We start from the raw sequence: 27,851 nt of genomic DNA, 5'->3' as shown, positions 1-27,851 counted from the left end.
AATAAGAATGGAAAGGCATGACCTACCCCTCACAAACCCATGCTGATTCCCTTTAATCACGCTATGCTTTTCCAAATAGTCATAAATCCTATCCCTCAGAATTCTTTCCAAAACCTTGCTGACCACAGATGTAAAACTGACTGGTCTGTAATTTCCAAGGATTTCCCTATTCCCTTTCTTGAAAAGACAAACAACATTTGCCTCCCTCCAGTCTTCCAGTACGACTCCCATGGAGAGTGAGGAAGCAAAGATCTTCGCCAGTGGCTTAGCAACCTCCTTTCTCGCTTCCCGGAGCAACCTAGGATAAATCTAGTCTGGCCCTGGGGACTTATCAATCTTAATGTTTGCCAAAATTTCCAGTACATCAACTTCCTCAATCTTGATCTGTTCAAGCCTGTTTTCCTGCTCCTCAAAGTTTTCATTCACAACCAGGTCCCTTTCCTTAGTGAAAACCGAAGCAAAAAACTCATTTAGGGCTTCCCCTATCTGCTCAGATTCCACGCACAAGCTCCCTACGCTATCCCTGATCAGCCCTACCTTCTCCCTGATCATTCTCTCATTCCTCACGTATGAGTAAAATGCCTTCAGGTTCTCCCTAATCGTTCCTAACAAGCTTTTTCGTGTCCCCTCCTGGCCCTCCTCAGTCCACTTTTGAGCTCCTTCTGAGCAAGCCTGTAATCCTCTAAAGCTGTGCTAGTCCCTTGCTTCTTCCATCTTACGAACGCTGCCTTTTTCTTTTTGATGAGAAGCACCTCTGTTCCTGTCATCCAAGGCTCCTCAATCTTACCTCTTCTTACCTGTCTCAGAGGAACACATTTATACATCACTCGCAACAACTGCTCCTTAAATGGTCTCCACATGTCTGTTGTGCCCTTTCTGTGGAATAATTGCTCCCAACCTGTACTTCCCAACTCCTGCCTGATAGCATCATAGTTTCCTTTTCCCCAGTTAAATATCTTCCCCTGGTAACTGCTCCTTTCCCTTTCCATGGCTATGGTGAATGTGAGGCTGTTGTGGTCACTTTCGCCAAAGTGTTCTCCCACCACGAGATCTGACACCTGTCCTGGCTCATTGCCGAGCACCAAATCCAAAATAGCGTCCCCCCTTGTCCGCCTGTCCATATACTGAGTAAGGAAACCCTCCTGAACACACCTGACAAAAACGGCTCCATCCAAACCATCTGCACTAAGAAGGTTCCAATCTATATTGGGAGAGTTGAAGTCACCCATAACAACAACACTGCTACGTTTGCACTTTTCAACAATCTGCCGGCCTATGAGTTCTTCGATCTCCCTACTGCTATTTGGGGGTCTGTAGAAAACCCCCAGTGAGGTGACTGCTCCCTTGCTGTTCCTAACTTCCACCCATACTGACTCAGTCGATAAACCTTCCTCGGCAACCTCAGCCCATACCACCTCAGTAGACGAGTCCTCATCAAAAGTTCTTTCAGCCACCGTCATACTGTCCTTGACCAAGAAAGCCACACCTCCCCCTCTTTTACCATCTTCCCTGACCTTAATGAAAGATCTAAATCCTGGAACCTGCAACATCCATTCCTGACCCTGCTCTATCCATGTCTCCGAAATGGCCACAACATCGAAGTCCCAGATACCTATCCAAGCTGCAAGCTCACCTAACCTATTCCGGATACTCCTGATGATAAAGTAGGCACACTTCAATCCAGCTTGCTGTCTGCCAGCACAGTCCTGTGACAGTGAGGTCCTGTCCATGTCCTCCCTACGCTCATCTTCCTGTGTACTAGGACTACACCTCAGTTTCCGATCCCCCTTTTGAGCTAGTTTAAATCCACCCAAATAGCACCAGCGAATTTCCCACCCAGGATATTAGTGCCCCTCTGGTTCAAGTGGAAACCGTCCTGTTTGTAGAGGTCCCACCTTCCCCAGAATGAGCCCCAATTGTCCATGTACCTGAAGGCCTCTCTCCTGCACCATCTCTGCAGCCAAGTGTTCAGCTGAAATCTCTCCCTGTCCTTTGCCTCGCTATCATGTGGCATGGGTAACAAACCAGAGATAACCACTCTGTTTGTTCTAGCTCTCAGCTTCCACCCTAGCTCCCTGAAATCCTGCCTGACATCCCTATCCCTCTTTCTACCTATGTCGTTGGTGCCTATGTGGACCACGACTTGGGGCTGGTCACCCTCTCCCTTCAGGACCCCAAAGACATGGTCCGAGACATCACGGACCCTGGCACCTGGGAGGCAACACACCAACCGTGAGTGTCTTTCGTTCCCGGCAAACCTTCTATCAGTTCCTCTAACTATTGAGTCCCCAATGACTATCACTCTCTTCCTATCCCTCCTTCCCTTCTGTGCAAGAGGGACAGGCTCTGTGCCAGACACCTGCACCCTACTCTTAAGAGGGTACAGAAATGGTTTTAAGGCTGTTGCCTGGTTTGAAAGGTATTAACTATGATGAGAGATCAGTCAAACTTGATTTATTTTCAACTGAATGTCAAAGTATGATGGACGACCAGATAGAAGTTTAGAGAATTATGAGAAACATGGATAATATGAATAGTCAGTCTTTTTCCCAGGGTAGAAATGTCAATTAGTTGGGGATATGGGTTTAAGATAAAAGGGGTTAAGTTTTTAAAGGAGAAGTGAGAGTCAGGTTTTTTAGAGGGTGGTAAGTGCCTGGAACGTGTTGCCAGAGGAGGCAACGTTTGTTTAAGAGACATCTTGACAAATACATGATTAGGCAAGGAATACAGGGATACAGACTCTATGAAGGTAAAAGGTTTTTAGTTTATTAAGGCATCATGTGTCAATGCAGTCTTGGTGGGCCAAATGGCCTGTTCCTGTGCTTTATGGTGTTGTTCTTTATTGGATTATTGCACCAAAAAAACTGGCCCCAATGTGCAGATGCCAAAGGGCTAAACCGCAAGAAAAATCGTACAAATGTATATATACATGAATTGCTACGGCAATGTGTGTCATTAACAGATCTTAAGACATCAAGGGAAAGACAAATTACTGCAAAAAATCAGATGAGAAGAAATCAGTGTGCAGAGATTGAGATCTTCTGTCTCTTCCCCCTATGAAAGACTTGTGCCAAGAAAAGAGGAGAATAAAACAGAGAAAACAGACACGAACACATTGAAAATCAGGGACAGAGGACAAAGAATCCATATGAGAGTCCTTCTGAACTAACCTTTCATTCACACAGGAAGAAGCATTTTCATGGAGTCATGGAGGGGAAAAATGGCAACTTGGAAACAGTTCTTGCAGCCTCATTGTACTGGTCTTTACTTTTAGTATAAGACCAAAGTCCACATGCCCACCCTATCTCCCAGATGTCTTTGACAACTTTTCCTTCAACCACACTGACCTATTCTTAAGACTGCATTATATCAGTCACCATGTCACTTGTCAAATGATTAGTATTTGGGTTAAGGAAGTCTCACCATGGACCGTGAATTGGATAAGCCTGTGGGAGTCACCCGCCTCATTAGATGCTACACATTCATACAGTGCTGTATCCTGAGCGGTGGCCAAAATGATCACCAGCGATCCTGAAGGTAACAACCTGAGGGAAGATAACGATCACGTGAAGGCTTGTGTCAACAATTAGCAGGTGATGACTAAATAGAACTAAACAGGCTAAGGTTGTCCGACAGCTTTCTAGATTTTGAAGCATGGGGGAGCCTAAATTGTTCAAAGTTCGAATAACTAATGAAATGATCTTGCTAATGTTCTCAAACATTATATAAATCCACACATTACAGCTGTAGCTGTATTCAATTATATCATTTCCCTCGGAGCATCCTGTAGTGTGGGGGCAAATTGGGAAGCACTTGTACAGGGATGCTACACCAAAATGGTTTACTTTGCAGTAGTTTCTATAGGATTGCTACGTCCTTTCAGTTTTAATGTGGAATGTCCCAAATTTAACTCAAATAGAAGGATGGAACTATTACCGCACATAGAATCTGATGCATTAGCCACCACATAGTGTTGTATTGTTTAGTGCTTTCGTCACGTAATTTTTGAGTGGGCTTACTCCATTTGTCGATCTCAGTCTTTCATAATTGTCTCCTACTGCTCCAATGTCACATAGAATTACATAAAACTTATAGCACAGAAATAGGCCATTTGACTCTCTCAGTCTGTGCTAATGTTGATATGCTACAAGAGTTTTTGCACTGTTCTTTCTCCCTCAGCTCAAACGTTCAGCTTATCTTTTTATTTCCTTTCCTCTAGTGTGCTTATCTGGTTAGTCTCTTTTACAAAAGAGTCATGGTTTTCTACCGCAATCTCTTCCTGAGTTGGGGAGTTCCACAACCTAACCACACATGACGAATTATAATGTTCCTTCAAAGATCCAGCACAGTAACAGTATGCTGAATGGTCTTGTTTTGTCCTGATAGATTTTATGTCTATTCCCGTATCCATGTCCAAAAGTCTTATTTTCTTGATTGAGATTATTAATCTTGCTATGCATTTTCTGAAATGCATATTGTTTCTTGTTGTGCTTTCTCACTATTGACTTAGACTCTCACAACTTTCATCCAACCTATTTTTTGTATGAGTCAGTGAAAAGATTTTTACCACAACAATCTGGGCAAGATTCATTCGCAGCCCCCAGAGGAAAATGTCAGTACAGCTGACTCACCACTTCCCAGTTATTCAAATCAACGTTCTTACTGCTTATTAACACAGTCTTTCAAGCAATAGCATTTTTCCACTCAGTCCCTCGGTGTTACCTGTACATGTTCTGTTGCATGTTAAAGTTCAGTGGTTTACCATTTTTCTTCCAGATCACCTCAGGTTTTGGGGCTCCAGAAGCCTCACAGCTCAATTCTGCTTGAGCATTTGCCACAGCGGTGATGTTAGTTGGAGCAGGACTGATGATGGGCGCACCTAATAAAGAAAGAAAATTCATGAAAAATGGGACACAAATGAGACAAGAGTTTTTATTCAGATGTTTTCTTTCATTGGAAAACTTGGAGAGAATACAGGATTACTTCCCTTTCATGAAATAAATTCACTCTCCCAAGTCAAGTATTAACATTCCAGAAAGTCAGTTTTTATTACTTTAGTTTATTCATGGGATCTGGGCATTGTCAGCTAGGCCAGCATTTAAGCCTGCACTGCAGAAGGCAGTGGTGCGCTGCCTTCTTGAAAAACCTTTGGTCTTTGAGGTGTAAGGGCACTGATAAATACTGTTAGGAGTCAGTTTTTGGATTTTGACCAAATGAAAGAAAGTGATATAATCCAAGTCAGGATGGTGTGTGTGATTTTGAGGAAAACTTGTAGACAGTTATTTTTCCTGACATCTGCTGCTTTTCTTCCAAGTCAGTGTTTCTCAAGTCCTTTCCCACTGTGATCTCATGTCAAGGTTTGAATATTGTAGACGAGGTATTTCATTCAATCTAGTCTATTCTTCGTTCACATTGCTGTCTCCCCTACATTAGGGAGACAAAACACAGACCGGGTGATCACTTTGTAGAATGCTTATATCTGTCCATAAAATTGACCCAGAGCTTCCAGTTGCCTCCCACTTCAACATACCACTGTGCTCCCATGTCAACATTTCTGTTGCAAGCCTGCTACAGAGTTCCAGTGAGCCACAGCGCAAGCTCAAAGAACAGCAGCTAATTTTCTGCTTGGGATCGTGCAGCCTCTGGGACTCAATAACTTTAGAGCCTGATTCCATCCATCTGTACTTTTACCCACTCCTCTAAACCAAATCCTGTAATGACATGGGGTGCTTTTAGCACAGCCAACTCATTTGCACCCACTCTTGTTATCTCATTATATAGTTTGCTTTCAGCATAGACTATCCATTCTCTGCTACTCTCAGCTCTTGTTATTACTTATTTAGCATCTATTCAATCCTGGCCAGCCATTTGTGATCCCCTTATTTAATTACACCTTTCATATCTCCCAGTGTCTGAGCACCATCTCCATTTATCTGCTCATCTCTCCCTACACCCCTCTCCCAACCTCATCTTCAGCATGAATATTAGTCTTTCCTAGCTGCTATCAGTTCTGATAACAAGTCACTGGGTTCAATAAGTTAATTCTTTCTTCCCAAAGATGCTGTCAGACCTGCTCTGTTTCGCCAGCAATTTCTGTTTCAATCTCCAGCATCCACAGTTCTTTGTAAATTTCAACTTGCAATCCCACTTGGAGTTCTGATGTCCACTTTGAGAAATCCTGTTCTAGCTGGCAGAGGCCTTGAGTTTTGAAGGTGCTATCAAAGGTGCTTTGGCAAGTTATTGCTGTGCATCTTGTAATTGGCATGGTCTGCTGTCACAGAATGCCAGTGATGAAGGCAGTGAATGCTAAAGGTTGTGGATTAGTTGGGAATCAAGAAAGCTGCTTTGTTCTGGATGGTGTCAAACTTCATGAGACGCACCCATTCAGGCAGGTGGGGAGTATTCCATCACACTCCTAACCTGTATGTTGTAGAGCATGGCAAGAGACCAATGAGGTAAGTGGGTAACTTACTGCAGATTTCCTAGCTTCTGACATTTTCTTGTAGTTACAATATTTACACAGCTGGTCCAGTTTAGTTTCTGGTCATTGGTAACCACAGGACGTTGATAATGGCGGATTCAGCAATGGTAATGCCAATGAACGTCATGGGACAATGGTTAGATTCAGTTGGAAATGGTCACTGCCTGAAACTTAAGTGGCAAATACCATTTGTGCCACTTATCAGTCCAAGTCTGGATGCTGTCTATATATTGTTGCCTCTGGACATTAACTGTGTCCATATCTGAGGAGTTGCGAATGAAGCTGAGCATTGTGCAATCATCAGCGAATATGTCCACTTCTGATCTTGTGATGGAGGAAAGGACAGAATAGGAACTAATCTTCCACATATTTATAATAGGCATTAAGAAGTTACATACTAGAAGTGTATATCTTTTAACTTTCATTCAATTAAATACAATTAATATACAATCAATAACATGGAAGTTCCTTTCTATTGCTGGCTGTGGACTTCCCTCTTATTTCTCTGTGTCCTACTGATTTGGTCATAAAATATGCCGTATTTTTATAGAGTCATATCCGAAAGGAAAATTTAATTCCTCAAAAGGCCCCTGACGGCTTTGGTGTTAAAGTCAACATACCCAAGACCTGTAGTTCGATCTTATGATGATCTGTTCCAACTGCATTTGATGCTGTGCAAAGATAGTGGCCAGCATCTGAATCCTGGACTGAGTTGATCTGTAGAGATCCCTCAGAAAGAAAGTTAAACCTGCAAAAAAATCAACAATGCTCAATGACAGTGCAGGGGAGAAACATAACCATATAAAATGTACCTTGATGAAAAGGACTATTCAATCCAACACAACTTTTAAATATTTTCTAACCAACCAGTTCAGATATATTAATACATACCTCCAGGACATGTGGGACTTGAGCCTAGGTCTCTTAGCCAAAAGGGAAGGACACTACCCCTGTGCCACAAGAATCCTTCCAACACAACTTTATGATAATTATCAATTGAAAATCCTTCCAAATCGAACACTTTGTTCATGCTATATGGATGTCCACAATTGTACCTTCATGCAGGAATCACTGCTTAATTGCATGGGTTCTTCCAAGAAAGGGCACTTCTAATTAAACTACTTGGAGCATTGGTGATCACCAAATCATGGGAGTTAAAGAGCTAGACTCAGTCTTTAGGATATTCTGAATTAGGTGTTCTCCGTCAACACAGAGATGAGAAGTCTGCAGATAACAAAGTGTGGAGCTGGATGAACACATCAGGCCAAGCAGCATCTTAGGAGCATAAACGCTGACGTTTCAGGTCTAGACCCTTCATCAGAAAAGGGGGAGGGGAAGAGGGTTCTGAAATAAATAGGGAGAGAGGGGAAGGAGGATTGAAGGTGGATAGAGGGGAAGATGGGTGGAGAGGAGACAGACAAGTTAAAGAGGAGGGGATGGAGCCAGTAGAGGTGAGTGTAGGTGGGGAGGTTGGGAGGGGATAGGTCAGTCCGGGGAGTACGGACAGGTCAAGGGATCAGGATGAGGTTAGTAGTTAGGAAATGGGGGTATGGCTTCAGGTGGGAGGAGGGGATAGGTGGAAGGACAGGTTAGGGAGGCGGGGACGAGCTGGGCTGGTTTTGGGATGCAGTGGGGGAAGAGGAGATTTTGAAGCTTATGAAGTCCATATTGATACCATTAGGCTGCAGGGTTCCCAAGTGGAATATGAGTTGCTGTTCTTGCAACCTTCAGATGGCATCGTAATGGCACTGCAGGAGGCCCAGGATGGATACATCGTCTGTGGAATGGGAGGGGGAGTTGAAATGGTTCGCGACTGGCAGGTGCAGTTGTTTATTGCGAACCGAGCGTAGATGTATGGTTCCTTCTGTATTCTTGGGCTAGAGACCAGGAAGTAAAACAGCAAAGATTCCTGTTCTGGTGGAAGTAGTCACCAATTAAAATTGGGCATTTATGGGAATAAAAAGCATGTGTTTTGCATCACAGGTCACAGAATTGTTATGGCACAGAAGGAAATCATTGGGCCCATCACATCTGCACCAGCTCATTAAATGAACATCATTAGCTAGTGTCGAACTCCTCTTATTTTTCTCATACCTTTGCAAGCACTTTTATCCAAATAATCATCCAGTGTCCTCTTGAATAGCTCAATTGAACGTGCCTCCTCTACACTTCCAGGCAATGCATACCAGACCCTAACTACTCACTGAGTTGAAAAGCTTTTCCTCGCTTCACCTTTGTTATTTTTTTTTGCAGGCCACTTTAAACTCCATACCCTCTTGTTCTTATTCCTTTCTCAAGCAGAAAACATGTTACTGAAGAAGCGCCGAGGTCAGCCCTGTAATGCTCTCCTTCCAAAGCTGAACAAGTTGCTGATATCATCATCACAGCACACATATAATGGATGTCAACTCAGGTGAGATGTTACAGAGGCATTTGGCACTCGCATTCAGCACCATATAGTAGCAACATACATCAACCATAAAAGAGAGAGGGAGGAAATTGACACTAAAAAAAATTTGAAATTAGTAGTAGATCAGAGATTGGGGAGTTAAAATTCAACAAAGAATAACTAAAAAAGTGACAATAGAGTATGAGAAAAAGCTACTTCAAAACATAAAAACAACTTGCAAGATTTTCTACAAGTACTTAAAACGAATAACTAATGTGAGCATGGGTCCACCCAAAAGAGTCTAAGAATTAATAATAATAAAGTAGGAAATGGTGGATGAATTGAACAGACATTTCGTGTCTACCTTCACTGTACAAGAACAAACAGCTTTCCAGAAATAACTATCGATCAGCAGGTGAAAAAGGGAGGAATTTAAAACAATTGCTATCACCAGGGGAGCTTATTCAGAAAACTATTCAAATAACTCAGTACTTGATGGACTTCATTCTAGGAAACTAAAAGAACTGGCTGTGGAGTCAGTAGATATATTGTATTTAATTTTTCAAGATTCCCTCGATTTAGGAAAGATCTCACTAGATTGGTAAATAAATTATGCATCTGCTCTATTTAAGAAAGGAAAGAGACAGAAAGCAGGTGGCAACGCATTAATTAGCCTAACATCTATCGGGGAAAATGCTAAATCCAGTTATAGAGAACATTGTAGCAGTACACTGAGAAGATCTGAATGCAATTAGGTAGAATCAACATAGTTCTATGAAAGAGATATCATGTTTGATTAGCATATTATAGTTCTTTGAAGAAACAATAAGTAACATGGATAAAGAAGTACCTGTGGACGTAGCACACTTGGATTTCCAAAAAGATGTTTGGTTAAAAAGCTTAACACACAAAGTAAGAGCTGGCAGTGTAGAGGTTAATATAATAGTGGATAAATAATTAGTTGCTGAACAGGAAGCACAGAGAGAGGGATAAAAGGGTCATTTCCAAATTGGAAGGCTGTAACCAGTGGAGTGTCTCAGATCAGTGCTGCAGTCTCAACTATTTACAATCTATATCAATGACTTGGACAAAAGGTGTGGAGTGTATAGTTGTGACATTTGCTAAGATACAAATATAGGTAGGGAAATAAATTGTAAAAAGGACACAAAGAAACTACAGGTGGGCAAAAAATGTCAGATGGAATATTGTAGGAAAATGTAGGCCTGTTCACTTCAGTGGGAAGATCAGAAAAGCAATATTTTACTACAATTAAGAAAGATTGCAAAATATTGAGCTGCAACAGAAATCTGGTTCGCATGATACATTAGTCATAAAATGTTTGTATGAAAGTGCAGTAAAGTAGTGGGAAAATGAATCCAGTGTTTTTAATTACTAGGGAATGGAATATGAAAGTTTTGCTCCAATTAAATACAGCATTGATGAGGCCATACCTGGAATACTGTGCACAATTTTGGTTACCTGACTTGAGAAAGTAAATGATTGCATTAGAAGAAATACAGAGATGGTTCATTGATTCCTAACAAATGAAGGAGTTATCCTCTGTGAAAAGATTTTTCAGGTTGGTCATGTACCCATTGGAATTTAGAAAAATGAGGAGCAATCTTATTGAAACATGTAACATCTCCAGAGGAAACAGGATAGCTATTGGACACTTTCTTTTTATTTTGTGGAAGAGACTAAATTAGGGGACACAATTTTAAAACAAAACATCTCCATTTTTGACGGAGATAAGATGAAGTTTTTCCTCTGTCAAAGGGTCCGTAGAATTTTATTCCCAGACAACAGTAGAAGGAAGGACACTGAATATTTGAATGCTAAGTTGGATAGAGTTTTGGTTGATAAGACAATCAAAGATATACTGGATAAACTGGAATATGAAGTTCTGGCCACAATCAGATTAGCCATAATCTTGGTAAATGGTGAAGCAGGTACAAGCGATTCAATGAACTACTCCAGCACTAATTTGTATATTTGTATGCACTGGTAAATAGTTTAGCATGAATAGAAATAGAGCCAAAATCTTGAGAATTAAGAGATTGGATAATTTCACATGTTTATAGCTGCCATGGATGGATGGTGGGGGTTGGGGAGGAGGATGCAGCCTTATGTCCTTCTCTGACAATTACTGAGGATTTTTCCATGATTTGCCTGTACCTGGGACTGCCTGCAAGCAGAAAATTGCCATCTTTTCTCCAGGTAACTGTTGGTTTTGGGATGCCTTCGGCCTCACATTCCAATAAAGCATCCTGGTTGACAAAGACTGACAGTGACGGGGAGTTGGCTTTAATTGTTGGGCTAACTGAAATACAGAAAAACACTAAGTTAGTCAACCTGGGAATAATCACCTGGAATACACACGTACAATAATAAATGAGACTTACGTTTATGCCCACTTATTACCAACTCATTCACCAGTGCAAATATTTTTCTCTGACTTATCAAAATCCTTCATAATTTGGAATTGCTTTGCTAGATCTCTGCAGATCCCTTTTTTCATGGTTCTAAAGAACAGGGCAGAACAGAAGAACACGCAAGTTTGCACTCACCATGAATAACTATATTGAAGACATGAGTCATTTGTCCTGCTACGTTGCTAACAAGGCAACTGTATTTGCCAGCGTCTGAGGGCCCAACATTACTGATCAGCAAGTATTGTCTATCTGGCACATTCTGGATGTGAGTATTTGCCTAAAAGAAATCAAAAGCAAAACACAGGTTTTGTAAAGGGTAAAAGTAACAACAGCAGCTGCAAGGTCATACTCTGATTTCTGAGTGGCATGGGATAAACACATTGTACTGCCTGAACTGCTCTCATACCATTCCTGGATATGCCACAAACCATTGGAACTTGGAATTATTATACCTTCATCCCATCTAGCGGCTTTGATAATATCTATAGATTAAAAACTCACAAAACAATGTCAAATTGATTCTTAAATTGTCCATCTCAGAGACCCATGAGAATGATTACAGCATCTAATGGGGTCACAAGTATTCCACTGAGCTCTTGGATCAGGCAGCAAACTGCTGAGCTTGAACAACGGAATAAATAAATATGAAGTTAATAAATAGGAGTTGAAGGTTAGGTGGCTGTAGGATGATAAGGATCAGATCTTGAATATTGTAGGGTATATGAAATTCAAGAAACTAGGAAACTAGGTCAAGATAGAAGGATAGGTCTGTTAATTATGAATGGGATTAGTGCAACAGTTAGAGGGGACATTGATTCAGATGATCAGGATGTAGAATAGGTTTGGTGGAGATGAGTAATAGTAGGGGAAGGAAATCACTATTGGGAATGCCTGCAGGCCATCTGCAAACACAATGTGGGGAAAGTTATGTAAGAAGAAATCATGAGTGCTTGCAATAAAGAAATGGTTATGATCATGGGTGACTTCAATCTACATCTAAACATGGAAAGTCAAATTGGCAGCAGTGGCCTGGATGAAAAGTTTGTACAATGCTTTCAGGATAGTTTCTTGCAGCAGCACATTTTAGAATTGACCAGACAGCAGGATATATTAGACTGGACCTCAGAATAAAGGTATATCTATGTAACAGCGACCACAATACAACAGAATTTATGTTGAGTTTGAAAGGGAGAAGAACTTGATCTGAGACTAGTGTTTTAAATCTAAATAAAAGTAAGAATATGAGCATGAAAGCTGAGGCGGCTGAAGGAAACTAGCATACTAGGCTATGGAATAGATCAGTAGAGATGCAGTAGCAGACATTTAAGGGAATAGTTCAGCATGCTCTTTAAGTATATTCCAGCCAAAAAGAAAAATTCTAAAGGGAGGGCATATCATCCCTGATTAACTAAAGAAGTTAGGGAAGCAACAAACTTAAGTAAAAAAGCATATAAATGTATAAAGTTTATGGATCAAAATATACAAAACACACAAAGTAAGAGCTGGTAGTGTAGAGGTTAATATAATAGTGGATATCTATCTGCAGTGAATGGCAAAAAGGTTAATCAGAAGAAAGATATTAGAGTAGCAGAAGAAGCTGGCTAGAAACGTAAAAACAGATTGTAACAGTTTCTAGAGGTATATAAAAAAAGTAAAAAGTAAATTGAGTCTTGGTCCTCTACACCGTTCTCCAGTGAGAATGAGGAGTTTGCAGTAAATAAGGAAATGGTTGATGAACTGAAGAAATATTTAGCTTCCATCTTCACAATAGAGAACACAAAAATATTCCAGTATAGCCGTAAATCAGGAGATGGAGCAGGTTGGAGGGGCCACATGTTCTATTTCACCTACTTTGAATTGTTTGTATGTGGTATGATTCCATTAAACATCAACACTTCCAAAACATTGGCAATACATATGGACATCTTATGATGGTACATGTATTACTCGGTTGGAAAACTACATCATATGTACCTATTAAGTTAACATTTTAAATTCCTCACCTGTAATGGTACATCATCCTTGAACCACTGAACAGTGGGAGGTGGATCAGCTTCAAACTTGCATTCCAGTGTTAACTGCTCTTCAGCCAACACAGTAATCATCTGGGCATCACTGGAGCCAATGATATTTGGAGGAACTATATTTAAGCAGATAGATACACAACTGAGATACTGAGCATGTGATCAAGAAATAAATTGGAAGTAGATCAAGTTGAAATAGAAAATGCAAATATCAAATTGAGGATATAGATGGACTGAGATAGTCATTTAAAATGGGATACAAAGGTTATGGAGACATGAAGATAATCTTAGAAACCATGATAGGGCAGACTGAACCAGCTATAAAGTGACAAATAGCCTTTATTTGTTCCACAGTTACTGGTACTGATGCTTGAACCACTCCTCTGATACAGAGTAAAAGGACTGTCATTTTTATTATTATGAAAAATGCTAGATAGTGATAGGACCATTATTTGATTCCATTTTTGCCATTCATAGTGTGAAGAACAAAGGACCTTCAGAGTACTGGAATTTAAAATCACAAGGAAAGCAGACTCCATCATATAGGAGCAGACTGAGGGTCAATCTGCAGTACGGACACGAATAAGGGCTAAAGCAAACATGAAGATACAGGCAAGGTAATTTATTATGAGAAAAGCATAGAAGAGAGATGTTTAAATGCATAACCATACCATTTATCCTGACCAAATATTGCAGCTGATCCTCACCAGCCAGATTTGTTGCTAGACAGGTATACAGTCCAGCGTCTTCTACCTACAATAAATCATAGTGCAGACATTATATCCAATAATATAGCAGTAATATATCCCAAATTAAAAGAGAAGTGATGTAATTGTTAGCAGTTTTAGATGTTTTTCAATCTAGCTATTTTGCCCTCTCTTCAACCACAGAATAAACCAATCAGTAGTTATTTTCTGTTTTCAGACTGGGTCACATAGAGATCAAACAGAAATTACACATGAGTGATCCAATGCCCGGTTTTAAATTCTTTCCCTGTGGGACACACGTTTGTAGGACAGGCAACAGGACCTGCCTATCGTAATGTGAGCTGCAGAATCTTGGTTCACAGATATATGTCCAAGACCACAGTTTATCTCAAGACAACTCAATGAATGACAGGGTCAGCTTTTTGTAGGTTGTGTTAGGTTATGCAGAATGTCTCCTTCCTTCCTTGTCGTCTCCCTGGAACACAGTACCTGCTGTTGACAGATCAGCTGGGTGGTTTGATCCCATAATCCTCCACTCAGTGAATGCTGTACAGAAGCCTGCAGGACCAATGTTCCTTTTGATCAATCAGTTCATTCCTGCTAGGGAAATGATCCTCATAGAGACTATGACTTTTAAAAAGAGATTTGAATTCCTAGTGACAAATTTACCGAAGAATTGCACAAGATTTAAAGTTTTAAGAATTATTGTAACTGATAAAACTAAAATTAACATTGATGAAACATTACTTAAAAGCAACCAATACTTTAAAATTACTGAAAATACATCCTTACTAACACGTTAACACAATCAAAAAACTCATGCTGCAATATACTTGACAACATGCTCTCCACAAAATGTCAGTCTTTACAGGAGACAGTCCACATTTACCTATCACTTTCCAATGGGCTTACTTCTGTCCATTACTCTGCCATTATTTCCAGTGCCATTGAAAACCTTCATTTCCCCTGGCCTTTAAGAATTTCTGAAGACTTCTAGCAGCATGGCTTAACCGGAGATTCCTTCCACCTGGTCTTGCCACACCAAATTCACCACTGCCCTTAAATTTCCACAGGTTCCAGTCTTTGAGCAGAGGATGTCTTCCAACCCATGATCTATCCAGTAATTAAAAGAGAAACAGTCTTTTCCCTCTGCTTTCTCTCAGAAAGATTTTCTCTTTGTTAGGGTATTTTAAAGATCAGACTGCTTAAAAGAATTGACTTTCTCTTTGATATCAGATATGAAACATGGCTCTTGAGTTTTACTGATCCTTGATCTGAGTCCCATGTAACCATCACCTGGCCTAATTGTGGGCAGACTCCAATCCAACTTCACACCATGCCACTTTTCTAGAGCATTCTGTTTTATGTTAATTTAAAGAGACAGTACAAAACATAATCATGTTATAAAACCTTGCATTTGTATTACTAGGTGGTGCATCCCAACAGAACACAACTCAATCGCCCAACAATTCACTGGAGCATTCTGTGCTCTGGTTTCGTCTTCAGCTTCAGATTCACTTCCAAACTTTTTAAAGGGACTTTGTCATCCAAGTAACATAGCAGGCATGTTGACGGTGGCACTGTTGAATTTGTGAGCATACACTGTTGCAAAACATAAGGGTATGGCCGCAGCCTAAGATATTTAAATGTCTAGAGCTGGTAGAGATCTCTGCCTGCCTTTTGGGATTGTCAGTCCACACACTGCATGAGCATAAACTTAGTTATTGCTTAGAGCTCCTCACACCTCTTGCTGGGTTTACTTTGCAGTCCCTGCCAGGAGGCTTTATTTGACCATTGAGAGTATTTTGCTTTGATTCTTTCTTCACATTTCACCTTTCTGACAATTAATGTGTTACGGTGACATGCAGATTGATAACTTTTAAGAAGATATTTGAATGCTTATGGCAAATTTAAAGAAACTGTACAACAAGATGGGAATTGGAATTACTTTCCACTTGGCTCCAGAAAGAGTTGCAAGCTGCTTGCTCTCCAAGAGCAGGAGACGACTACAAGATATGCAGGGAGAGCTTCTCAATGTTGTGCTGGTTCTGTGGTTCTAGTTAAATTCTGGTATGCCCTTAATCACTGCCTTTTATCAGAATACAGTTGATTAAGTCTGCAGTTGATTTCTTTTGCCTTCAGAATGTGTAATGTGTGAAATTGGGGATGGAGTGTGAGATTGACATTATGCAAACATAAAGTCTACTTATGTGACTTCTGAGAATTTGATTAGAAGTCTCTCATATATAAGTAGTCTGCATGTGTCACGACACTCAGTTGATTAAAGAAAAAAATAACTATTTATTGCTATTGCACAAAATACATTAGATTAGATTCCCTACAGTGTGGAAATAGGCCCTTCGGCCCAACAAGTCCACACTGCATCCCACCCAGACCCACCCCCATCCCCCTACAACGCACATACCCTTGAACACTACAGGCAATTTAGCATGGCCAATCCACCTAGCCTGCACATCTTTGGATTGTGGGAGGAAACCCACGCAGACACAGGAGAACGTGAAAACTCCGCACAGACAGTTGCCCAAGGCTGGAATTGAACCCGGGTCCCTGGTGCTGTGAGGCTGCAGTGCTAACCACTGAGCCACCGTGCCACCCACATTGTTCAAGTTACCTTGTGTTTGAGGTGGGAGCTGGGGGTTTGGATTAAATCTCAGTAAGAATGTTTAACTCAATTCCCATATAAGAGAGAAACTAACCATTGTGCCTTGATGTTGCAGGACCAATCTTTGCACCTTGTGAGGTGGCTCGGTGGTTAGCACTGCAGCCTCACTGCACCAGGGACCCGGGATCGATTCCACCCTTGGGCAACTGTCTGTGTGGAGTTTGCACACTCTCCCCATGTCTGTACGGGTTTCCTCCGGGTGCTCCAGTTTCCTCCCACAGTCTGAAGATATGCAGACCTGGTGGTCTGGCCACGCTAAATTTGCCTTAGCGTTCAGGCATGTGTAGATTAGCAGGTTTGGTCTGGGTGGCATGCTCCAAGAGTCGGTGTGGACTTGTTGGGTCGAAGCACCTGTTTCCATACTGTAGGAATTCTATGATGATGTTCAACAGTATTATCATTGATGATTCCACATTATCAACATCCTGGGGGTTACTGATTGACTAGAGATTTAATGGGACCAGCTACTGTGACCTCAAGAACAGTTCAGAGGAACAATGGATTAGGAGTAGGCCATTCAGCCTTTCGAGGCTCTTCCATCATTCAATGAGATCTTGGCTGTTCTGTGGCCTAACTCCTAATAGCTGCTTTTGGCTCATATCCCTTAATACGTTTGCTTAACAAAAAATTATCTATCGCAGATTTAAAATTAACAACTGATCCAGCATCCACTGCCAGAGGTTGCAAATCCTGCAGCAAGTAACTAACCTCCAGACTCCCCAAAGCCTGTACATCATTTACAAGGCACAAATAAAGAGCATGATGGAACACAGTACACATGCCTGGATGAATTCACCTCCAACAACAATCAAGAAGTCCAAAGGGACAAATCAGCCCATTTGATTTCAATCACATCATCAACAATCACTCTCTCCAAAACTGACATACAATGACAGCTATGTGTAACATTCACAAGAGGCACTGCAGCAACTCACCAAAGCTCTGTTGACAGAAACTTCCAACCTGCAGATACAGAGGAACACCACCACCAGGCAGATTTTTCTCTAAGATATACCTAGTTCCTCACTTGGAACCATGTGCTATTCTTTCACCGTTGCTGTATTAAAATCTGGAACTGTCTCCTTAACCGCAGTATGGGTGTACCAACACCATATGAACTGCAGTGAGTTCATAGAATCACTTCAACAGATGTCAGAGGTCTTTTAAACATCACTACCTAAATGTCTGAAATAAAATTCAATAAACTGAGAAATTATCTACCTGTACACTTTCTATCCTAAGCATCTTTCCGTCATTCAGCATCAAGCCTGCTCCATCAAGAGGCACTCCATCCTTCATCCAGCTTATTTCAGGATCAGGAACTCCCACTGCTGTGCACGCCAATTCCAGTCGACTACTTAGCACAACAGACATTTCCTGTGGCATCTCAAAGTCAGAAATCTGTGGTGGCTCTACAAAGACAAATGGTTTCCGTGAAGGAAAACACTACAAGTTTCCAGTTTCCCAATGATTCCTACAGCTATTCTCGAATGTAACAACTCCCATTCTTACAGACGTTGATTGTAATAAAACACTAAAGTCATGTAAGAAGCTAAGCAAGGTGAGTTTTAGGGTGTGTCTTGAAAGGAGGACATGTAGGTAAAATGGCTTATGAAGGAATTCCAGAGATTAGGGTCCAGGTAGGTGAAAAAGGTCCTCCATTGCTGGAGCAATTAAACATGGGTACATGCAAGAGTTCAGAATACAATTTATCATAGTGCCCTTATATCACAATGGTAACAAACCATGGTGATGAGCTCTACCAACAGAGTAAAAGTACATACATAGGTGTAAATTGCCCAACAGTCTATGTTCAAAACTCAAAATGGAAGCAGTCACCACAAATGGGAATGGGACTGACATTATCAACTGAACTGTGCTAATATGACAGTAGTTTAGTTCCATTGTTGACTGCTCAATTCAAGAAACTTTAGCAGCCAGAGGAGAGAATACATTTTCTTCCCATCAATGTCAGGTGGGCAGATGTGAAGGACAATGTGTTACCTTGATGACATCTATATTTAAAGCGTGCATGGAGTTCCAGGAGGTCACTGTCATGGCAACAGCTGCTAAAATTAAACATGGATGTATAATAATTTGAAATACAATCTAGCTAAAGGTTACAAGTGGCAATAGTCTATTTTATTAATTGTGAGCTTAGACTTTTGGGCTTACAATTAGAGAAAGACTAGCAAATTCCAAAGCACCTTGCATAACCACAGGAAATCTTTTACACTTAAAAGTACTTAACTGTTTGTAAGAAATATTCTAATATAAGAAACATGGTGAGCAATTTGAAGACAGTGAACAGTAACAGAAGATGATGAGGGGGAATCTCACAGAAACCTATAAAATTCTAACAGGACTAGACTGGGTAAACATAGGAAGGATGTTCCCGATGACCGGGGTGTCCACAGCCAGCTGTCATGATTGAAGGATACCGATTAGGTCATTTAGGACTGAGATGAGCAATATCTCTTGACCTAAAGAGTGGTGGGCCTGTGGAATTCTCTGGCACAGAAAGCTGTTCAGGCCAAAATATTGACTGTTTCTAAGAAAAATCAGATATACTTATTCGTGCTAAAGGATCAAGGGAAAATGGGTGGCAACAGGAACAGGGTACTGAGATGGATCACGTTGAATGGTGTACTTCTGTTCCTATTTTCTCTGTTTCTTTGTCCAAATCACTTGCTTTTGTGATGTTGATTGAGTGATAAAGATCAGGACAACGTTGGTACACTTCTCTACTTTTCTTTGAAATGTTGATGTGAAATTTTTCATATTCATGTGAAAGGGCAGATGGACCCTCAGTTTAATACCATGCCTGAAAGACAGCACATTCAACAGCGCAGCCTTTTTCTGAAACTTCACTGGTGTGTCAGCTTTGATTTTTATATTCAAGTCTAGAATGGGACTTGAGGCTAGAATTTTCTGATACAGGAGAGAATGTTACCCACCCTGCCTCAGCTGCCTCTAGAGTATGAAATTGCATGAGGATTGATTTAATGAGAGTTACTCCCTCTGCTGTGTCTCATCACATTCTGATTATTTAAAACGAGAGAGGAAATGTGGAGACATAGTCATACTGTATGGTTGATGTGTTCAACAATGAAGGACATAGTTTCAGTCTGCTCCTCTTTTCTATGTTATTAAATTATTGTACAAGAAGTAAAGTTTCATTTCATATTGCATGGAAAAATTGGGATGGGGTATAATTGTCTTTTCTGATCACTTTTATAACTTGAAATGACACAAGTAAAGACATAGAAGATAGGTATTCACTGCCACTCACTGGCTTGGTTGATTAATCAGAAGAGATCAAAACCAAAGGTGAGAGAGAAATATGCTTTATGAGGAAAGGATGCATGTTGATCTAATGAGAAAAGGGGACAAGTAGAGCTACATATGTTTCCAGATTGTCAATTGGATCAAATTATAATTTTCCTTTTGAGATTTTGTCCATTTTCAAATTCATGAGCACATTTCACTCACCCACGACGACCAAGTTGAAGTGTCTTGTGGCCTTGCCTGCTTCATTCACAGCAATGCAGGAATACCATCCAGAGTCACTTATGTCAACAGATGATAACTGCAGCTTCTTCTCATGACTCTTGGGAATCAGGTCATTGAGCACCAGCAGTTCACCATCTTTTAACCAGGATAACACAGGGGGTGGGATTCCACTAGCATCACATGTGAAAGACACAGAAGCTCCTCTAATGACCATCATCTTCTCAGAGTCTCTGGGATTGTCAAATCTGGGTGGAACTGGGAAGGGGATTTGGGAACATAGAATTACAAAGCGGTTATAGCACAGAAGGAAGCCACTTGGCCTGTCATGTCTATTCCAGCTCTCCAAATGAACATTGCACTATATGCCACTACCCTGCCTTAGCCCTGTAATCCTGCATATTGTTCATTTTTACATAATCAAATTCTTTCTTGAATGCCTCAATTCAGCCTGCATCAACCACACGCTCAGGCAGCACACTCGAGAACTGAACCACCTAATACTTGTAAGGTTCTCATCAAAACTTCATTGCTTCCTTGGTTAATTACCTAAATCTGCGGCCTCTCATCTTCACTTCTTCCAAATAGTGAGGTTTTTTCCCCGCTTTACTCTATCCAGTGCCTCATGATGTTGATCACCTCCATTAAATGCATTCTTAATCTTATTTTATTTAAGGAAAACAACTTCGGCAATCTATGTAATTGATGTTCCTCATCATTGGAACTACTCTCGCAAACATAACCTGCAGTAAAAGTGTCTGATATTATCCTTGGCCCTAATTGTTTCTGCTCCAAGCACTGCACCAACATCTTCTTTAAGACACAGAGACAGATAGTCCTAAGGACCAGAGACAACCTGTTGCAGCCCCCTTGCCCAGTAACGATTAAGCAGGGAGAGTCCAGGAACTCTTTACAATGTTGTGGCTCCAACTGCCTTCTCAACTGAATGAATAAAGTCCCTTACAGAACTGAAAGTGTGGGGCAGATCCTGGCCAATAATTATCCCTCAGCTAACATCATTAATAATGATCATCTGATCATTTTCTCATTGCTGCTCCTGAGGGTTGATGTTAACTGGTCTCTATTCCCATTTATTCTTCACTACACCACATAAGTTAATGTTCTCTAAACTCAATAATGAGAAACACTAGTATTTTAGTTTAGAGATAATGGGAACTGCAGATGCTGGAGAATCCAAGATAATAAAATGTGAGGCTGGATGAACACAGCAGGTCAAGCAGCATCTCAGGAGCACAAAGGCTGACGTTTCGGGCCTAGACCCTTCATCAGAGAGGGGGATGGGGTGAGGGTTCTGGAATAAATAGGGAGAGAGAGGGAGGCGGACCAAAGATGGAGAGAAAAGGAGATAGGTGGAGAGAGTATAGGTGGGGAGGTAGGGAGGGGATAGGTCAGTCCAGGGAAGACGGACAGGTCAAGAAGGTGCGATGAGGTTAGTAGGTAGGAGATGGAGGTGTGGCTTGGGGGGGGAGGAAGAACAGGTTAGGGAGGCAGAGACAGGTTGGACTGGTTTGGGGATGCAGTGGGTGGAGGCGAAGAGCTGGGCTGGTTGTGTGGTGCAGTGGGGGGAGGGGACGAACTGGGCTGGTTTAGGGATGCGGTGGGGGAAGGGGAGATTTTGAAGCTCGAGAAGTTCACATTGATACCATTAGGCTGCAGGGTTCCCAAGCGGAATATGAGTAGCTGTTCCTGCAACCTTCGGGTGGCATCATTGTGGCACTGCAGGAGGCCCATGATGGACATGTCATCTAAAGAGTGGGAGGGGGAGTGGGAATGGTTTGCGACTGGGAGGTGCAGTTGTTTGTTGCGAACTGAGCGGAGGTGTTCTGCAAAGCGGTCCCCAAGCCTCTGCTTGGTTTCTTCAATGTAGAGGAAGCCACACCGGGTACAGTGGATGCAGTATACCACATTGGCAGTTGTGCAGGTGAACCTCTGCTTAATGTGGAATGTCATCTTGGGGCCTGGGATAGGAGTGAAGGAGGAGGTGTGGGGGCAAGTGTAGCATTTCCTGTGGGTGCAGGGGAAGGTGCCGGGTGTGGTGGGGTTGGAGGGCAGTGTGGACCGAACAAGGGAGTCACGGAGAGAGTGGTCTCTCCGGAAAGCAGACAGGGGTGGGGATGGAAAAATGTCTTGGGTGGTGGGGTCGGATTGTAGATGGCGGAAGTGTCGGAGGATGATGCGTTGTATCCGGAGGTTGGTGGGGTGGTGTGTGAGAATGAGGGGGATCCTCTTGGGGCGGTTGTGGCGGGGGCGGGGTGTGAGGGATGTGTTGCGGGAAATGTGGGAGACGTGGTCAAGGGCGTTCTCGATCAAAGTTGCGGTCCTTGAAGAACTTGGACATCTGGGATGCGCGGGTGTGGAATGTCTTATCGTGGGAGCAGATGCGGCGGAGGCGGAGGAATTGGGTTAAAGGGGATGGAATTTTTGCAGGAGGGTGGGTGGGAGGAGGTGTATTCTAGGTAGCTGTGGGAGTCGGTGGGCTTGAAATGGACATCAGTTACAAGCTGGTTGCCTGAGATGGAGACTGTGAGATCCAGGAAGGTGAGGGATGTGCTGGAGATGGCCCAGGTGAACTGAAGATTGGGGTGGAAGGTGTTGGTGAAGTGGATGAACTGTTCGAACTCCTTTTAGTTTACATTTCTGTAAACTGCAGGCTTTTAAAACTCATCTCAGTGTTACTTAATTGCAACTACTTGTTATCCTTGCTTCTTCTTGTTGTATCTTAATGGAGATCCGAACAATGAGCCATCACCCTTACCCCAGCTTTTCCAATAAAGGGAATGTGTGAACATTTAAAAGACCATCCAGAGTTAAGGTGATGTTAAGGATTCTGTGTCTAGGGGTAGGCAGCAAAGTTGATTTGAGGTCACAATTAGACCAGTGATAATCTTACTGAATGGTGGAGTGGGCTCAAAGGTGTTGTAACCTTATTCATGTTCTTATGTCTATCATTGGAATGGGACAGCAGATTGTCTTCTTAGTCTATTCTCTAGTAATCCAGTCAAGTAGATGGTCAGTAGTAGTGTTGAAATGTGGTTTACCACATTGAATAACATTCTCCTGAGGTCCCCAGCATCACAGGTGCTAGACATTGACCAATATGATTAATTCATTGTGATTTTAAGAAATGGCTGAAGATGTTGGATACTGTAAAGACAGTGGGCTCTCACAACATTCCAGCAATAATACTGAAGATTTGTGCTCCAGAATGAGCCACACGACTAACCAAGTTGCTCAAATACAACTATAACACTGGCAGCTACCCAAAATGTAGAAAAATACCCATATATATTACTTGTACAAAAAGCAGAGCAAATTGGAGGACAAATCAAAAGGTAGGTGAATATTTAAATGGAAAGAGACTCCATAATGTGCTGAAGGATCTAGTTATTCTTGTACATGAAAAATAAAATGTTAGCATGCGGATGCAGCACGTAACCAGGAAGGCAAATTAAATTTTGGCTTTCCTACTAAGGGACTGGAGCTTAAATATACCGGAGTTTTGTTCTAATTGTATAGGGTGTTGATAAGCCTGCACCTGGACTACTGTGTACAATTTAGATTTTCAAGTTTAGGAAAGGTATATTGGTATTGGAGGCAGTTCAAAAGAGATTCACCACATTGATTCCTGTGACAAAGTGGGTGGCTTATTGAGAACAGCTAAACATTAGAGGTTAGAAGAGTAGCTGGTGATTTTATTAAACATACAAGATTTTGAGTGGTTTTTACAGACTAGTTGTTGAGAAGACGTTTTCACTAGTGGGGAACTCTCAAATTGGGGCACACAAAACAAGAGGCACTCATTTAAAAATGGAGATACAAAGGTATTTCTTCTTTCAAAAAGTAGCAAATGCCTGCAGTTCCCTACCCCACAGAGTTATGAATGATAGATTGCTCCAAGTATTTAACAAACGGTAGATAGATTTTTGAAGTATAAGGAGTTAACGGCTGTGAGGAATGGGCATGAAAGAGGAGTTGAGACCTGGGGCAGATCTGCCACCATCTCACAGAATGGCAGAATAGGACTGAAAGGCTGAATGACCTACTCCTGCACCTATTGCTTATGTTCTTAAATCCAACCCAGCCTATTATCACCAGATTGGTCTACATCAACAGTGCCTATCAAGCACCAGAGGAATAACTTGATCACTGTCGTTCAGTTTGCTTTATGCTAGAGTCACTGAGTTCCTGATCTAGTTATAGCTTTGGTCCAAATGTGGACAAAGGAGCTGAACATCAGAGGTTAGGTGAGAGTGACTGTCATCATGTACCTAAACACCAGGTCTCTCTGTTCTACAATACTACCCAAGGCCCTACCTTTAATTGTATCAGTCCCACCCTTCTGTGTTTTACCAAATGCAATACCTCACATTTATCCAAATTAAACTCCATCTTTCACTCTTCAGCCTACTGATCCAAATGATCGAGATCCATTTCTAATCTTAGATATCCTTCTTCAGTATCCACTATACCATCAAACTTGATGTCATCTGCAAACTTACTAAATATGCCTTTTATATTCCATCTAAACAATTTATATACATGGCAAACAAAAGTGGACCCAGCACTGATCCCTGTGGAACACAGCTGGTCACAGGCTTCCAGTCCGAAAAACAACCCTCCACCATTACTTTCTCCTGCCATTAAGCCAATTTTGTATCCAAATGGAAAGCTCACGCTGAATCCAATGTGATCTAACTTCACTAATTAGTTACACATGGAACCTTGTCAAAGGCTTTACTAAAGTTCGAGTAAACAATGTCTACCACTCTGCCGTTATCAATTTTCTTGGTTACTTATTTTACAAGAGGTGAAGTTTCACTCACATCGCTGTGGAAAAGTTGCGATCGGATGCTAGATAGTTGTCTTTGTTGATCAGTTTTGCTAATCGCTAGGTACACTACCACCTGCAAGCTCCCCTCCAAGCCACTCATCATCCTGATTTGTCAATACATTGCCCTTCCTTCACTGCTGCTGGGTTAAAATCCTGAAGCCCCTTCCTTACAGAACTTTGCATGTCCCTAAACCCCAGGAACTGCAGCAGTTCAAGATGACAGTCACTACCATATTCACCAGGGCAGTTAGGGATGAATGGTAAGTGCTGACCTTTCCAGTGATGGCCATATTCCACAAATGAATAAAAAAGAAACATGAAGTGCACAGGGCAGGAGATTTAAACTCAAATTTTCCACAGGAAAGTTTTGCTCACCTTGAACTTGCAGGTGGTAATGCCGCTCTGTCACGCCTGCCTGACTCACAGCGACACATGTGTAGGTTCCGGTGTCAGAAATCTGAACCTGAGCAATCCTGAGGAACAGATCTCATATAAAACTTGTCTCTATATGTAAAAATCTGAAGAAATATTTAAACAAAGACACCAACTTCACAGACGCAAAGACTTCAAGACAATTTATCAGCCACAACTCATATAAGGATTTACCTCAGGATGTGGCCAGCCAATAGCAGCCTAACATGGGATGAGATGGGAAGTGGTAATCCATCCTTTAACCAGGTGAGCTGTGGGGTAGGGGTACCAGCAGCTCTGCATTCAAGTGTAACCGCTGCATTCGGCACTGCTGTGATGATCTCAGGACTGCTGGAGACCCCACTGATATTCGGAGGTACTGAGGACATCAGAAAATGAAAAACTGAATTTGGACTTATGAAGAAATAACAGGAAATCTATACAGAAAGCATGTCGGTGCCTGGAGACATAAGCACTTATCCAGGCTTTTGCTACAGTGCAGAACTGAAGTATTCCTGGCCAATGTTAACTCCTCAGCCAACATTTTATTATCATTTGGATTTTGTTCTGTGCAAAATTGGTTGCTGTCTGGAATTAATATGCAAAATGAGTGGGTTGTCTTAGAAGCACAGGTTACACAGAATGGGCTAGTTTCCACTGGAGATTAGAATAGTGAAGGGTGACTTTATTCAATTTACAATAACTTGAATGGCCTTCACAAGGTGAATATTGAAAAGATGTTTACATGTGTTGGGGAGTCCAGAATTAGGGGACACTATTTTAAAATTAGGAATTTCCCTTCTCTCAGAAGGTTGTCCGACTTTGGAATTCTCTGCTTTAGAAGATGCTGAAGGCAGAAGCATTGGCTATCTTTAGGGGAGAGATAGATTGATTTTCTTGACTAGCAAAAATCTAAAGTTATCGGGAGTAGATGGCAATGTGGAATTCAGAGCATAAACAGATCAACCATGAACATTTTGAATACTGGAGTTTGCTTGAAGGGCCAAATGGCCTACCTCTGCTCTTCATAACTACGTTCATGAGCTGCATTTGCTACATTACAACAGTGACTTGCCATTTATACTGTTTCATGTAATGTACCACGAACAATGAGTAGAATCGGCAAGTTAAAATACAATACAATCAATTGTTCAGAAATGAAAATGTTGACTTTGAGAAAAATAGGTGAGTTGGAAATCCCACACAACTGGCTTACCTAACATTCCCATTTATACGTTGGAGAAGTGTTTGGTCTGGATTTTCCTGATTCAGACAGATGTTAGGATCCTGGCTTTTTTCAATGCCATAATCCTGTCTGTGTACTGGAAGAGTTCATCTGTCCTATTTCCATGTTAGGGGGGGCAGACATGGGTTGAAGATGAGCTCTCCATTTCTGGAGGCAGGGTCATGGCAGCAGTGGAGACAGCTGGATGACAAAGCTGACAAGTTTGAAGGGCCACATCCCTTTACTGCAGCATTGGGTCAGTTATATTTATGATTGCTAGGCCCCCTGTGCCAAAGCCCTCACTCCTGTATACCGCTCATTTCCCTGTGCCACTTTCATGGTCCCCATATCTTCCTTGTCCCTTACATCTTCCATATCTGTAGTCATTGTAATGAGGACAGCCAGGTACATCTCATAGAATAAGCACTCCCTGATTAGGGCTGTTAATCTGGTCCAATCAGGGAGCCCTGGCTGAAAGATATAAATGGGAGTGTCAGAGGTTCTGTTCACTCTGACAGCTGGCTCTGAGGAAGCTGGGCCAAGGACTTTCCATATGTAAATAAAGGGTGACTCGGTGATGGGATACCGGCCTCTGTGGAGACAGTTCAATATCCACTCACCAAATAACCAATGAACTTAGAACTCATGAGTCATTTAATGAAGGCAAATTTTTGTAATGCTCATGAAATTAAAGGAACAAAATTATGCATTCACCATTTACTTAGAAACAAGTTTTCCGCATTATAATATCATAAAACTGTCCATCAAACATGGCAAATTAAAGTTCCAATTATTAAATGTTTTATTCACTTAACACCTCTTTATCTTATCCAAATAAATTCACAATCATTGAAAAGCCATTTTAAATAAAATTATTACAAAATCATAAAATGGTCAGAGAATTTGAGCACCAGTCCCCTTTGCAGCAGTATAAATAATCCACAATCTGGCTGAGTCTGTCAATCATTTGGGCTTTAGATGAGTATTCACCTTGCAAAATGAATATTTAGTCATCTGTTCAGTCTGTTCCAGTTCATACAATTGCCAAGTGGCTTCAATGCAAATGCTTGACTGAGCTCTTAAAATACTGGAAACCAGGATGAGGGTGGAATGTAATTCCACCTCTCCATTTTTAAG

At 41.5% G+C, this 27,851-nt stretch overlaps 1 protein-coding gene across 1 annotated transcript in view; it reads right to left on the bottom strand.

Moving 5' to 3' along the window:
* Positions 1 to 27,851, bottom strand: part of LOC125465267 (hemicentin-1-like) — a 434,244-nt gene that overhangs the window by 70,212 nt on the left and 336,181 nt on the right. The window contains exons 66-76 of the mRNA XM_048558547.2: positions 25,685 to 25,868; positions 25,454 to 25,551; positions 20,209 to 20,484; positions 17,938 to 18,128; positions 13,998 to 14,079; positions 13,306 to 13,442; positions 11,438 to 11,579; positions 11,046 to 11,190; positions 7,102 to 7,229; positions 4,723 to 4,879; positions 3,424 to 3,545 (exon numbers count right to left, since the gene is read on the bottom strand). Of these exons, the coding sequence (XP_048414504.2) occupies positions 3,424 to 3,545; positions 4,723 to 4,879; positions 7,102 to 7,229; positions 11,046 to 11,190; positions 11,438 to 11,579; positions 13,306 to 13,442; positions 13,998 to 14,079; positions 17,938 to 18,128; positions 20,209 to 20,484; positions 25,454 to 25,551; positions 25,685 to 25,868 (1,662 nt within the window). The remainder of the gene's footprint in view (positions 1 to 3,423; positions 3,546 to 4,722; positions 4,880 to 7,101; positions 7,230 to 11,045; positions 11,191 to 11,437; positions 11,580 to 13,305; positions 13,443 to 13,997; positions 14,080 to 17,937; positions 18,129 to 20,208; positions 20,485 to 25,453; positions 25,552 to 25,684; positions 25,869 to 27,851) is intronic.

The sequence above is a fragment of the Stegostoma tigrinum genome, chromosome 29, assembly GCF_030684315.1.
Source record: "Stegostoma tigrinum isolate sSteTig4 chromosome 29, sSteTig4.hap1, whole genome shotgun sequence".
Lineage (NCBI taxonomy): Eukaryota > Metazoa > Chordata > Chondrichthyes > Orectolobiformes > Stegostomatidae > Stegostoma > Stegostoma tigrinum.
Note: the sequence above shows the minus strand (reverse complement) of the source record. Positions and strands in the feature narration are given on the sequence as shown.